General features: G+C 39.2%; 1 protein-coding gene across 4 annotated transcripts in view; it reads left to right on the plus strand.

Moving 5' to 3' along the window:
- Positions 1-13,452, plus strand: part of AKAP6 (A-kinase anchoring protein 6) — a 500,589-nt gene extending 487,137 nt beyond the window's left edge. For 3 of the 4 annotated variants that reach the window (XM_010817158.4, XM_059879132.1, XM_059879133.1), the window contains 2 exons: positions 1,147-4,562; positions 10,170-13,452. In XM_010817158.4, the coding sequence (XP_010815460.1) occupies positions 1,147-4,521 (3,375 nt within the window). In that variant the 3' untranslated portion in view covers positions 4,522-4,562; positions 10,170-13,452. The remainder of the gene's footprint in view (positions 1-1,146; positions 4,563-10,169) is intronic. The other variant, NM_001192923.3, reaches the window with a different exon arrangement.
- Positions 13,453-14,978: the final 1,526 nt, after the last annotated feature.

Genomic DNA, 14,978 nt, shown 5'->3' on the forward strand with positions numbered 1-14,978 from the left:
CAGAATAATCTCTGAAGATGGACAGTGCTGACCCCCTTGAAAAAGTGGTGTGAGGCCATGACTGCCCAGAAAGGTTAAGTGACTTGCCCAAGACCATGCCAAACCCATTCAGCTTCTGTGTCCCAGAATGTGTCACACTCCACCAAAGAGGGTAAAAATCAAGAAATCCAAGGAAAGAACAAGAACCCAACTGTGCAGGCAGAAAGCAGCCTAAGAGAATCTGGGCTGCTTCATTCATGGAGTCAGGAAGTGCTCAGAGAGTTGTTATTCTAGGGCTGGAGTTGGGCTGGAGGGGGGGTTTCTGCCTGGACTTTATAAAGGGACAGTATGAGAGAAGTGAACAAGGGATCAAGGATCAAAGTGGAATCTCTGTGGTAGAGACCAGGGAAGAGAGAGGCCGTGAGAACAGTGACTAATGACTCAGAAGCTACCCTGCAGTACTGGGGCCCGAGACTCAAGTCCAGGAAGATGTGGGTAAATAAACCAGTCAGATGGTGCTCCGCTTGGGTCTGATCGGGAACAGGGTCACATTCTGAAGAGGAGGAACCCTAAAGGGAAGGCAGTGGAAAAGATAGACCTATGAGAGCTTCTGGCCAGTGAATGGCTTTACAGATAGCTACAACTCTCTTCTCTTTTCCCAGAAGCTGCATCAAGTGGAGAACCCAGGAACCAGAAGCAAGAGGGGATTTCACCATATGTGGGTGCAGATAGTACTCCATTATGCACTCCAGAACTGTGATAATATTAGAGTGAATGTACCTTAAAAGATGTTACAGGCCAACCTCTTTTTACCTTTATTTACCTGACAGTTTTATCTTCACCCAATCCAAGGTTAAAAATGTAGAAGAAATCAATAAGAAATAGTTAATTCCATAAATTACATATTTGACTATAATAATCTTACATTTTAATCTATGTTATTGCCCCCAGTGACAAATTACTATTGATAGAAAAGCCTCTTTCAATAATTTTAGATGTTATTCCAGAGAGGAATAGAGTTGATAATTATGCTATCTTTCAAATTCATGCTTGGGGCAAATTTCTTTCCTGATTCTTCCAAGAGATTTTGAATGGATGACATTTTCATGCTTGTGTTCCCTAATTCTTCTGCTTTTTTTTTTTTTTTTTTCCCTTTCTCCTACACAGGAGGCTTTGAATGTGATTGATCCTGGCTTGATGGACCTAAATGGGACGAGTGAGGATGCCTTGGAATGGGATGAAACTGACATAAGTAACAAGTTAATTAGTTTGAACGAAGAATTGAATGACCTTGATCAAGAATCCCAACCTGCCATGCCTTCCTTAAACCTTAAAGAGACAGATAGTGAGAACCCGAGTTATGAAGAAGAGGCAGGTGGCCACGGGGCATCTCAGTTTGCATCAAGTATCACTGCTCCATCCAGTCCACACGTTTACCAGGTCTACAGCCTCCACAATGTTGAACTCTATGAAGACAGCCACATCCCATTCCTGAAAAACAATCCAAAGTTCACTAGCATGACACAGCCTAGTGTTTTAACTAAGAGTCTCAGCAAAGACTCTTCCTTTTCATCTACCAAATCTTTGCCAGATCTTCTAGGGGGTTCCAATTTGGTGAAGCCCTGCCCATGCCATGGAGGAGACATGAGCCAAAATTCAGGTAGTGAGAGTGGAATTGTCAGTGAAGGAGACACCGAAACCACCACCAACTCTGAAATGTGCTTGCTCAATGCAGTGGATGGGTCCCCAAGTAACCCTGACACTGAACATCTGGACCCACAAATGGGAGATGCAGTTAACGTGTTAAAGCAAAAGATTAAAGACGAGGAGGAACGAATTAAGCTCCCAAATAGCTCTCAGTTACCCATTTCACCAGTGGGTTGTGTAAATGGAAAAGTTGGAGATTTAAACAGTGTTACCAAACATACCCCTGATTGTTTGGGAGAAGAATTACAAGGAAAACATGATGTGTTTACATTTTATGATTACTCGTACCTCCAAGGCTCAAAACTCAAATTACCGATGATAATGAAACAGTCACAAAGTGAAAAAGCACATGTGGAGGATCCTCTGCTTCATGGTTTTTATTTTGATAAAAAATCCTGCAAATCTAAACATCAGGCTACAGAGTTACAACCAGATGCACCTCCCCATGAAAGGATTTTGGCAAGTGCACCCCATGAAATGGATCGCAGTTCATATAAAAGTGGTGATGTAGAGAAGACATTCACTGGCATGCAGAATGCCAGACAGCTCTCTCTTTTATCTCATAGTTCGTCTATTGAGTCTCTTTCTCCGGGGGGTGATTTATTTGCATTGGGCATCTTTAAAAATGGCAGTGACAGCCTCCAGCGAAGCACTTCTTTAGAAAGTTGGTTGACATCTTATAAAAGCAATGAAGATCTTTTTAGCTGTCACAGCTCCGGGGACTTAAGTGTGAGCAGTGGCTCAGTTGGTGAACTGAGTAAAAGAACATTAGATCTCCTGAATCGTTTGGAGAATATCCAGAGCCCTTCAGAGCAGAAGATAAAGCGAAGTGTTTCCGATATCACTCTTCAAAGCTGTTCCCAAAAGATGTCTTTCCCTGGCCAACTGTCACTGGACATGGCATCTTCTATTAATGAAGACTCACCAGCTTCTCTTACAGAACTAAGCAGCAGTGATGAGCTTTCTCTTTGCTCGGAGGATATTGTGTTACACAAGAACAAGATCCCAGAATCGAATGTGTCATTCAGGAAGCGCCTTCCTCGTTCGGTGGCCGATGAAAGTGATGTCAATGTCAGCATGATCGTGAATGTCTCTTGCACCTCTGCCTGCACTGATGATGAAGATGACAGTGACCTCCTCTCCAGCTCAACACTCACCTTAACAGAAGAAGAGCTGTGCGTCAAAGATGAGGATGATGACTCCAGTATTGCAACAGACGATGAAATTTATGAAGACTGCAACGTGATGTCTGGGCTGGACTACATAAAGAATGAGCTGCAGACCTGGATTAGACCCAAGCTTTCCTTGACAAGAGATAAGAGAAGGTGTAATCTCAGTGATGAAATCAAGGGCAATAAGGATGTAAGTAGTAGTGAGATGACCAATTCCTCAGACACCCTCAACATTGAGACCCTTCTCAATGGCTCAATAAAACATCTCTCTGAAAATAATGGGAATAGTAAGAATTTACCCCACACCCGTGAGTTAGGGACAAAAGGTGAAAATAAGAAAAATATTTTCACAGTTAATAAAGATCCATATGTGGCAGACATGGAAAATGGCAATATTGAAAGCATTCCAGAAAGTCAGAAGGACAAACTGAATGAGATTTCAAAGGAATCAGAAAGTTTTGGTTCAGCTGGGAAAAGGATTTCAGAGAGTGAGCATTGTAAGTGCAAACCAGTTATGGATGGCTCAGATGAATCAGATATTGCTGGGAAGGAGTCTGTTCCCCAAATGGCTAGACATGTCCCAAAGAAATGTCAAAGCCACCACCATTTTGAAAATCAGAGTGCTGCTTCTACTCCCACTGAGAAATCTTGTCCAGAACTGCCTTCAGAAACCAGTGTTATCAATGGACAGGACTCCAATGTACTGAAATCGTCATCTAATAATGCACCAAGTATGGCTGGAAAACCTGCTGGTTGCTGCCTAGCACGTGAACAAAACGAAACAGAAGAGAATGTTGCCGCCAGTGACAACGTTTCCTGTTGTGACTGTGAACCAGACATTTTTCATCAAAAAGACGCCGAAGATTGCTCAGTACACGACTTTGTTAAGGAAATCATTGGCATGGCTTCAACAGCCCTGAAATGTAAATCTCAACCTGAAAACGAGGTCACTGCTCCGACTTCATTAACTCAAATCAAGGAGAAGGTGTTGGAGCATTCTCATCGGCCCATCCAGCTAAGAAAAGGGGATTTTTATTCCTACTTATCTCTCTCCTCTCATGACAGTGATTGTGGGGAGGTCACCAATTACATTGAAGAGAAGAGCAGCACTCCATTGCCAACAGACATGACTGACTCTGGTTCAGAAGACAAGGAGGACACCGAATACTTCTTCGAGGCCTGTGTTGAGGAGGACCCTGCTGAAGACAAGCCCTGTTTCTCCGATGTTCCTCCAAATGAACCTGCAGATCCCACCGAGGCTGCAGTACCCCTGCTAGCAGGAGCAGGCTCTTCCAGGTTCAGCGATACTTCCCTCCTCGCCAGTAATGCAGACATGGTGGCCCTTTCAAGTCCTCCAAAAGGAGGTGATGTAGGAAAGGAAGTGGATAGTTTACCCGAAGCTTCTAATGTCCATGGAGAAAGCGCAGAGGTAACTACTCCTTCAAGGCTGGGCAGTGAAAAGGAGAGTTCAGAAAACCCAGGTGAGTCTGCAAGGCCAGAAGAACACAGTGCTTCTTCAGCCCCATCTGGAGTTCCCAGACTCTCCTCGAAGGCGAAGCAGCCAAAGGACAAGGCCGCATGGCATCCCAGCCCCACAGCTTTAACCTGTGAAGAGAATCTGCTAAACCTTCAAGAAGAACGACATAGAAATATGCATAGGTAGAAGGTAACCCTCTCCAAGCATGAAAATCATCTCATTGAAAGGTATGTATAGTCCTCATGTTTTAATATATATTGAATATATTGTCACATATATATTTAATATAGACATACTTAAAATATGAGTTTTAGTCAACAAAGCTATGATAGGAGAAAGGACTGGTCAGGATGGCTGGTCATGGCAGATATTTACCTGAATAAGGCATTTAGATGGAAGAAATACCCCCAACCATGCAAGTAACTGTGAAGCAAAAGGGGGAAAAAACAGTCACCATTGACATTTTTAGTAGCATTACCTTTATCACATCATTATGCCAAGAAGAATCAAAAATTTGAGGAAATAGTCAAATGCAGTAGAGCCTCAAATTCTTCCATTAAGGGAGGAAAGGGGGTTCTCCTCCAGATTGCAATTATCCCCTCTGATCAGAATGCACACACAGAGCTCCCCGCTTCAGCTTCTGTGCCCGGCCTGCTCCCTTCAGTGCCTAGAGATGATCAGTGATTAAGTTAAAGCTGCGTCTCCGGATCTGGGCCTTCCTTTTACGCTTCTGTCTAATGTAACTATCATCACATTTACTTCCCTGGTGGAAGGCTGTGCTGTCACAGGTCCTAATCACGACTGAGTCTGAGGATTCAAACAGGAGGGGAAAGTTGATGTTAAAGAAGAGGCTTTTATTTATCCACACAGAGACTGAGAACAGGCTCCAAAAGCAAATGCGGAGAGAATACATGACAAGTTAATGGCGTTTTGATAAAAACAGAATTTTTGAATTTTGCCTGAAGGTGACAGGCTGATTTCCATCCGTGTTTTTTTTTTTTGTTTTTTTTTTTAAAGAAAGTCATTCTGCTCTTCGTGTTTAATAAAATAGCTACTGATTGATAATTCTGATAGGATGATACAATTCTAAAAGTGACACCGAAACTCTGTTATTTCCCATTTCTAAGCCTCAGTGATGAATATACTTTCTCAATCAAGTTTAAAAAAGAAAATGTGAGTTTTTGAATGTGAGAGGTGTATTTCACCAAAGTATGAGGTACTGACTGCCATTTCCACCCCCTACTCCAGAAGCTTAATGCAGTAACCTAAACTCGTGCTATAGGAAATGAATTACAGAAGCAATCTACCCTAATTTGTTAACTTATTCAAATAACAGTTATTATACTTAACTATGCTAAAGATTATCTTTTTTGTGGCAGATTGTTTATTTTTTGATGAGCCTAATTACTGATTTTCTAAAAGTAATTTACATTTATTACAAATACATCTTTTAAAATGTGACAGATAATGTTGTTCCCATAATGTATTATGAAAAAAGTTACTATTTAAAAACACATTATTTAATTTGAAAGATGAATGGCAAACATCATTATTTTTTTTCCTGCAACACCTGTGCCCTCAGCTCATTAAAATGTGTGATTCTGTGTAGAGCTGCTAGAAATGGGGAGTGAGGGGGGGAATCTATACCATATATATGCCCTAAAAATAAACTCAGGATGCAAAATTGTAGGAAAGCAGCCCTACTTACTAATATAGCACAACTAATTTTCTGTGTTTCAGACTCTATTTACAATTGGCTGCAAGGGAGAACAAAAGTAGGAGAGAGAGAAATGTATTTTCTGTGAAACATGTCCACCCTATAATCACATTCTCCATCAGTATGCAGTAAAACTGACCATTAAGGGAGAATAACTGCCATTCCATAAGCTGCCTCAAAACAAGTTCTATTAGAACCAATTGTACTGCCAGCTCTGCCAACCTCCACAGAAGGGCTGGTAGAGCCTGGCTGATTTTTGTTTTCTGAAAGGGGATCAAGGCTTGAAAGCAACCCACTCTGGGTGCAGACTTATGTGACGGTGACCCTCAAATCACCAGTCATGCCGAGATCTGGTCTTGAGAAGCTCTGGCACTGGAGAAACCTCTGGGGTGCACGCCTTCCTTTTTGACGTCCTGGGGATTTTTCCTCTCCCCTATACAGATACAGAATTGAAATGAAATGTAATGACTTGCAGCTCCATCTTTAGATTCGGGGAAGGGAATATGCTGATGGATCTGTGTAATCCCCACAATTTTACAGGCATGGACAGTGTAAAATTATGTGCCAGCCTGCCTGCCAGTTAGCAATATTTTGTGGAGCCCCTGCGGTTCAATGCCTGGCCAATCACAGGCAATGGGAGAAGCAGCCAGATTTTATTTCTGCAGAACTCACATCGCCCCCAAGTGACTTGTAATCACCCTAAGGCCATTTAGGTAGCCATGTTTACCGGGCCTATTCAGTGTTCTCAGTTTCATGTAGACAGAACATCTGGATACCTAAACTTTTCACCAGTCATTAATGCCGGGTACCTGGGTGTAAGTATTCACATATTGTTAAAATACTACCAACCAGGACAAGTTATTTAATCTCAAAATGTTGACACACCTTCTGTGTTGAATGTCAGGAATGCATAGTAAAATTACATGTTAAAATGAGGTCAAGGTTTCATGTCTATGAAAGCTTAATTTTTGTCATTGTTCTCCCTTTAAGATTCAGAAAAGCAAAAAGAAAAACTCCACTTTTTTAAGCCATTTGAAAGCTATCACTTGGGATGCCCTTTTTATCAGGAAAATGAAGTTTGCCAAATTTGGGTTTTTTCCACCAGAAATAAGTTCTCAGAGGATGAAATGATTGTAATGTCTTCTAGAAGAGCTGTAACTTAGAATAGCAGTTATAGTCCTCAAGAGAAACAAACATTTCTTTTTGGCAAAATTTTGGGAACAAGTTTTTCATTTACTGTGTTCTAATTAAAAGCCCACTGATCTGTTTGAGACATTGTAACTTGCTCTAACACAGGGCGCATTTGCACTGATTTCCAGGTGCACTGCTGCGCCGTTCACTATTTTCATCTCTGTATCATGTTTCTACAAACAGAGGGGTCAGTGATAGCAAATCACATCAAAGAAAGGTAACTGGATAGATCCAGATATTTCTGCCTAATTTGAAGGAAGCATATATGTCTGGAGAGCCTCCTAGGACCTGCCTAAGAGATGTACTTTGCACTAATCTTTTTGCTGTATTCTGACAGTTATTTCTTCATAATCCTCATCATAAGCCTCTGACCTTTGGTGAATGATTTAACCCTAAACTTCAGGCTGGGTAAATCCTGTGATGCAAAAACTAAACTCATCACATGCAGCCAGTGTATACTGTTTTTTTCCTTTGGTTTTTCTCTGATTTCTGGGGTTTTTTTAGTGTGGGAGGGTGCTGTATTTACTTAAGATGTACATATTTCCATCAGAATTTTTTTAGCTTTATTGCCTTTCCTACTTTATCAGTCTGCAAAGAGTTAGAGGGCCATAGATTTTGGGTTTTAGGCAAGTACTTGTATTTGTGCATGCTCAAATATACATATATACCGTAAACAGTGCTGCTACTCAGTTTTTATAAACTCAGAAAGCTCTGAAAGCAACAGTTCTCGTGTACACAACAAATTGTTATTCTGTTATTTGGAATGACATTAAGTGTTTAATATGACCCAAAGTTGACCAAGCAGTTTAGGAAACTACTCTTGGTGGTAGTGTATTAATTTTCCCTAAACAACATAGATGTGATCTTATTATATTTACCTTTAAATCACTTTAATAAATCAAAGTTCTGTTGGATGTGAGGTGGTTTTAATTTCCTAGCACTTCAGAATAACAAGCCCTGCCATGCTAAATATCAAAGATTTTATTGGGCATCACCCATCTCACATGCACTCCCAGGCGCACACATGTGCACACTCACACACATACACACAGCCCAGATCTTTGTCTCAATCAGTTTATCCTGACCCTTTCCAAATGGGCCAGATTGAAAGTTTTGATTATCCAGAGGAATTTAAGTACTGTCATTTAGTTAGCCCATATTTGCCTCACCTAAGGATTCCCTACTCAGTGGCCAGATTTCAAATGAGTCATGTCCTCAGCATTTGAACAATGCACCATGCCTTTCTTGAGTTACTGCGTTATTTTACTGTAACAAATTTCATCCCATCTGTTCCTGTCTTTCTCTCCCTGTTCTTGATAACTTGCCTTTACTCCCCAACATCATGTGGCTCCAGCCAAACCACATTTGCTCAAGTTTTTCTGGCTCTTGAACAGGTTGCGAGATTATAGAGGAAGAGAGCAAGACAGAAAGAATGAAAGTAGTTCTAGAAGGACCATAAAGCAACCTGACATCAGACTTGAGAACTCAGTTTAAACCCCCACAAGCAAAAGCCTGCTATATTCGAGAGCTAGTCAGAGCACCTACCACAATTGCATCCTGCATTGCCTAATTTGAATTGTTCCTCATACTCGACAGGTTGATTTTAGCCACTTAGAAATACGAAGAACCAATTGAGTTTGTAACAAATTTGTATCTGAGCCATCAGATGTACAGAAATAATTGAATCATTCTCATTTGCACAATGCTGTCAGTACTTTAAATGAAATGCATTCGTGTTTGAGCTAGAAGCCCCAGTTGTATCCTTTCATAGGCAAGGGCCTGAAGGATTTGGGTTTATCACATTTATGAATATTTCACCATTGTAAAATAATGGAATTGTTCAATCCCACTGTCACATGTATAGTGATTGAAGGAAGGGTTAAACCCGAGAGTCCAGACTCCCACTCTGTGAATCAAGTCAAACTTGACAGTTATTTTTCTTTAAAACTATGTCTTTTTAAAAAACAAAGCAATCTATTTTGCACAATGATTCTGAAACATTTGAGCTGTTACAAGTACTCTATTTTATGTATCCTTTCATTTCAGAACATTAGCAAGCATTTCTTTTTTTTTTAATTTTATTTTATTTTTAAACTTTACAATATTGTATTGGTTTTGCCAAACATCAAAATGAATCCACCACAGGTATACATGTGTTCCCCATCCTGAACCCTCCTCCCTCCTCCCTCCCCGTACCATCCCTCTGGGTCGTCCCAGTGCACCAGCCCAAGCATCCAGTATCGTGCATCGAACCTGGACTGGCGACTCGTTTCATACATGATATTCTACATGTTTCGATGCCATTCTCCCAAATCTTCCCACCCTCTCCCTCTTCCACAGAGTCCATAAGACTGTTCTATACATCAGTTCCTCAAAGGGGCTCAGTTGATACTTTGCTGTGTCACTTTGGCATCAGCAGCCTCACATTTTCATACTGATTTTAAGCTATCTCAAGTATTCAAAACCGAGTTCACAAGCAAAGGGCTTCCCTGATAGCTCAGCTGGTAAAGAATCCACCTGCAATGAGGGAGACATGGGTTCTATCCCTGGGAAGATCCCCTGGAAAAGGGAAAGGCTATCCACTCCAGTATTCTGGCCTGGAAAATTCCATGGACTATGTAGTCCATGGGGTTGCAAAGAGTTAGACATGGCTGAGCAACTTTCACTCACAAGCAAGAGTAGATGAGATCCAGAGAAAAAGTCAAACTTGGTAATTATTTTTCTTTAAAACTTTCTTTTTTAAAAACAAAGCAATCTATTTTGCACATTGATTCTGAAACATTTGGGCTATTACAACCTTTTTATTTTATGTATCCTTTTATTTCAGAACATTAGCAAGCATTTCTAAAATCGTGGCCTTCATCAGTTTTGCAAATGAAACAGACACTTCTGAAAGCTTTTCCTCTCACTCCTTTGTGTCTTGTAGGTAAGCCTGGCTGCAGCTCAAGGGTGGCCTCACCCTCCTCCCTGGGCTGGTCTCTGGCTCCATCGTGTCACTGCCGTTTGTTACATTGACCTCTCCCCAGATGAATCTTTCTTCTGAATGCGGTTGTCCACATGAGCCTTGTGATCTGGATGTGCACTGGTTCTCTTTAGGTGATTGTCTTTGAAGTTCAGCAAAGCTGCTTGTTCTCCCATGGATTCCTGTCCCAAGCTACCTCTACCGACCCCACCTCTCCAGCAAGACTTTTCAGTTTGCCTTCTCCCCTCCCCATCAACTCTTTAAAATTCTGCAGTTCACCAAATTGATGGTCCATTAAATTCACCTACCTGGAATGAACCCCCCCCCCCGCCCCCGACTCCCTGCCCTGCTGGTGGTACTTGACCAATCTCATGTTTCAATCTTGATTTTTTTTAATCGTATGATGCCTATGTTTATGGAAAGAGATTTACCTGAAAGGCCAATATTTGATTTTATGGCAGCAAAGGGAAGAAACACTGGTCCTTCTTTCAAAGTTAAGCAACTTTTGAAAGCACCATTTTATTTATTTCCTTTTAAAAAGAATAATCTATGCAGCACTTCAGGAAACAACTCTATGGTGTTGTATATTAGAAACTGGTGACATTCTACTATTAAATTATGTACAACGTTTTCTTTTTTTATGCTTCTTGAGGTGGTAATGAGAAAAAAGTTTTTTAAAAAAGTGTGCCTTGCTGTATTTCTTATACCATTTATTAAAAAGCTGCTTTCATGGTAAAATTGTGTTGGTTTGAAAGGAGGAAATAGCAAGGTTAAGATGTGTGAATAATTTCTGTATATATGTATAACCAAGTACAACATTGATGTATAATGACAGTACAAAATGCTTTCATGTTTGTGATGTCTAGTGATGTGGAAAATATAAGCCTTAAATCCATTAGATTGCATGGCAATTACAATTGGCATAATAAACATAGTTTATTGGGGGAAAAGGAAAATTAGTGATCTCTTTTACCTGTGTTCTTTACCAAATTATTGCACCTGGTTCTGGAAAAATGTGACATGTAGCAGCTTCCAAAATATTCATATTGCATAAGAGATGAAGCTTTCACAATTTTAAAAATCTTTCTGATCATTATAAAGATCTTGGAACACAAATGATTAAATGCCAGTTCCCCTAAACCAATAAAAATTTATCTTAGATTTTTTAATTTATATTTATCATTGATGGTATATTTTGGGTTTCGGGATACCTAGTATATCTTATATTTATGTTATATAATTCTTTTGAATGGATTTGATAGAAAAAATAGTAGAAAAGTATAAAAAAGTTGATTATTTTTTAATTTAAACTATAGATTTCAAGTGTATTTATTTTGTGTAAAAGAAGTTAGCTAAGAAATACTCCATTTGGTCTTTACTTGCTCTTGTTAAATGTACTTATGAATTTATATCCTAATGCCTACTAAAGTGCCTGACACATAGTAGGTACTCAATAAAAATCTGCTGAGTTGAAGTATTGAATTAGGTAATACGGATGACATCTATCTATTCATTTTGAGAAAGCTACACTAAAACACATAAACAATTAGAAAAAAGATGTAATGCAATATAAAACCACACATAATGTGTAATCAATTTATATCAAAATTTAAAAAATAGTGTAGATTCATATAGTCACAGTAATGACAATCATTCATTCACCTGATAATTCATTAATATCTTTTATCTGCAAGGCACTAGTCTAGACGTTGGGATGCAATGATACCAAAAGCCCTGCTCTTGGGAGGCTTAGAGACAGAATGGACGAGGTGAACACAGAGAGACTGAGTAGTTGTCCCGCAGCTGCGGAAGAGAGCAAAGTGGTGAAAGAGGCACAAAGAAGCAGCAACAAGGGACAAGAAGGAAGAGAAAGGTTAGAGGAGAGCAGGAAGTTAGACAGTAGGGGATAGTGAAGCTTAACTGCAGGGATAGGAGGAGGAAAGGTGAACTGGGAGACTTAATGAAGGGTCTGTTCAAAAGTTAAGTTGGAGCTTTTGAATGTAATATGCTAAGTAGCAAGGAAAGTTAATAGCATCTTTGTTTTGCACCTGATTTTTTTTTTTATTAGTAGAACCTTATGAGTGCCACACCAAGAACATTTTTAAATACTAGTCTATAATTCTGCCACTTAATAACTTTTCATTTTGTTGTGCCCCGTCTTTACCATACATATTTCTAAATCAATGAATCATCCTAGGTTCTGTAATGGGTAGTAATTTGTTCAAAAGGGGTTTTGGGCAGACATTAGCTGCAGGATGCACCATGATTATAGGTGGGAGAGATTAGAGATAAATGCCTCGTGGAAAGGCAGCTGTAGACTATAATAATCTAGGCTCCCAAGGATCGTAGAGTTCACAGGGAGAGCGGCCAGGCTGTAGAGAAGAAACAGATCCCGGAGCACTCTGAATCTCTGTAGAGGTATGGTATTATTTTATATACTGAGACAACCTAAATTTTCCTTGGATGGTAATTAAGAATGCCAAGTCTAAGTCTATTGTAAAATATTTGAAGAACAAACTGGCTGAGCTGTTCTATTTACCAGTTATGTGCTCATTGAAGACTCTGAGGTATTGAAAATGTGTGTTTTTTAAGTATCTACTTAGTATTAACACTGAGTTTGTAGCATGACTTTCAGGTTTATTGAAAATGCTTTTTCAAGTTGGAAGGAATGAAATATAGCCTCAGTCTTTCGCTCTGTACACAACCCTCCTAGGCACTCTTGAAAATGGTCACACCAACTCTGCCTATACGTTTTTGATGTGACCATTTCAGTGTGTTCATTATCTGTCAAGGCAAGTTGTCCCACCATTAGACACTTCTCTCTGTAAAAAAAGGTGTTTCTTAGGTTGCTAAAATCTGCATCGTTCCGGCTTCCCCTTGCCTTTAATTTGGTCACCGATCTGAGTTCTGTCCTGAGCAAGTGCTCAGAGTATTTCTGCCCCTTTCTCCTGGCAACCCTGAAGATAAAATTGAGACCAGTTACTCATCCTCTCCCAGCTGCTCTGATTTCTGTTGTTCACTTCCCTCTACCACCCTTCATATGTCATGATTTTCAGATCCATTTCAACCTGACAGAATGTTAAGAGGCAGTATCCTTGAAGCTGAGGAACTGTCTCCATCATCATACATGTAGAAAAAATATCTGAACATTTAAGTGGTAAGTTTTCTCTCAGAATATATCCAAGATATATGTTTATTCTATTATTGTAAATTTCAATAAAGAAATAAATAAGTAAATAAATAAGAATTCATTACTTCCTTCAGTGCCCCAGTCCAGTGCCGGAGTCATCTTGAATCTTTTCCTTACATCAAATCCAAACCTAACCTGTTTTCATATAGCAGAATTCCCCCACCTTCATTTACTCATTCAACAAACATTCATGGATTACTTGCGGCCGTGTGTTTGGCGTTTGAGACGCAAAGGCAACTAAAACGTGGTTTCTGCCCACAAAGTGCTTACAGTTGTTTTGTGAAAGTGCCTTTCATGTCCTTGAATAGGGTAATTTCTCTAGATTAAAAGAGAAATTTATTTTGTTTGTTTCATTTATTTTGTTTCCTATCTTGTGTCCCTACATTTCCAAAAATCCTGTGAGCAAAGTAATGTGAAGAATTATCTGGATTTGACTACTAGAAGAAATGGAGTTTTTTATTTGTAAATTTTAATTATAGAAAAAAGTACATTTTAGATTTCTGGTCACTGAATAAACATACATCTTATGCAATAACAAAAACAAAAAATCTAATTTCAGGGCTTTTGAGAAGCTGAGCTTAATAATTTTGTCGTGTTTTATTAGTCCAACTTTAGGTTTTACCAACGCTGTAACTTTCCTGGGGAAAAATTTGATACAAATATGAAAACACACTAAAATGATTCAGCTATTTCTTACAAGTCAAATTATTTTAATTTCTAAATAGAACTGATATTATTTTGTAATTCTAACAAATACTTTATTTTTCAAGCACTATATAAGTCTTAATACTGCAAAATTTTCCAAGTTGAACTCACTAAATTTACAGCTGTCTCTTTTTTCTATGTATTCTTTTATTCCAATTTTTATTTTGAAATATTTCAGGGCTATATAAATGTTGAATGAGTAGTATAGTAATATTTGTATACTCATCACTCAGATTCACTTGTTAATATTTTATCACTTTTGTTTCATCTCTCTCTCCACACACACACACGCGCACGTGCACTTTTGTGTGGTCAAACCATTTGAAATTAAATTGCACGTCTATAAATGCTTTGGCATTTATCACCAAAGATCAGGGTATTGTTCTTTAAGTTCTCAATACCATCCTCACACCCAAGTAATGGATTAATAACATTGATGCAATAAAATCTGACAACACATATTCAAATTTCTCCAGATACCCCAGGAGTGTCCTTTTATGGTTGTTTTTGCTTTAATACAGGAACCAAAGATTACACATTGTTTTTAGTTTTCCTATCTTTTTAATCTTGAACAGTTTCCCTGCACTTTTATTCTTTCTTTCCCTGGTCCTTCGTAACTGACATTTCTGAAGGGCCCTGTCCAGTTTTATAGAATGACCCACAGTCTGGATATGTTCGGTTTTCTCTTTATTCAACTCAGGGTAAGCATTTTAGTCAAGAATAGTACATAGGTGATGTTCAATAGTGTTCAATAGCTACTCTATAAGTGTGAATGATTCACTGACATTCTTGATGTGTCTTGAAGTTCACTACCTACTCTTACAGCTCATGCTTCATCAGGATAAGATAGGGGTCAGCAAAGTAGCTTGTGAGCTAAA

The sequence above is a fragment of the Bos taurus genome, chromosome 21 (genome assembly GCF_002263795.3).
Source record: "Bos taurus isolate L1 Dominette 01449 registration number 42190680 breed Hereford chromosome 21, ARS-UCD2.0, whole genome shotgun sequence".
NCBI lineage: Eukaryota > Metazoa > Chordata > Mammalia > Artiodactyla > Bovidae > Bos > Bos taurus.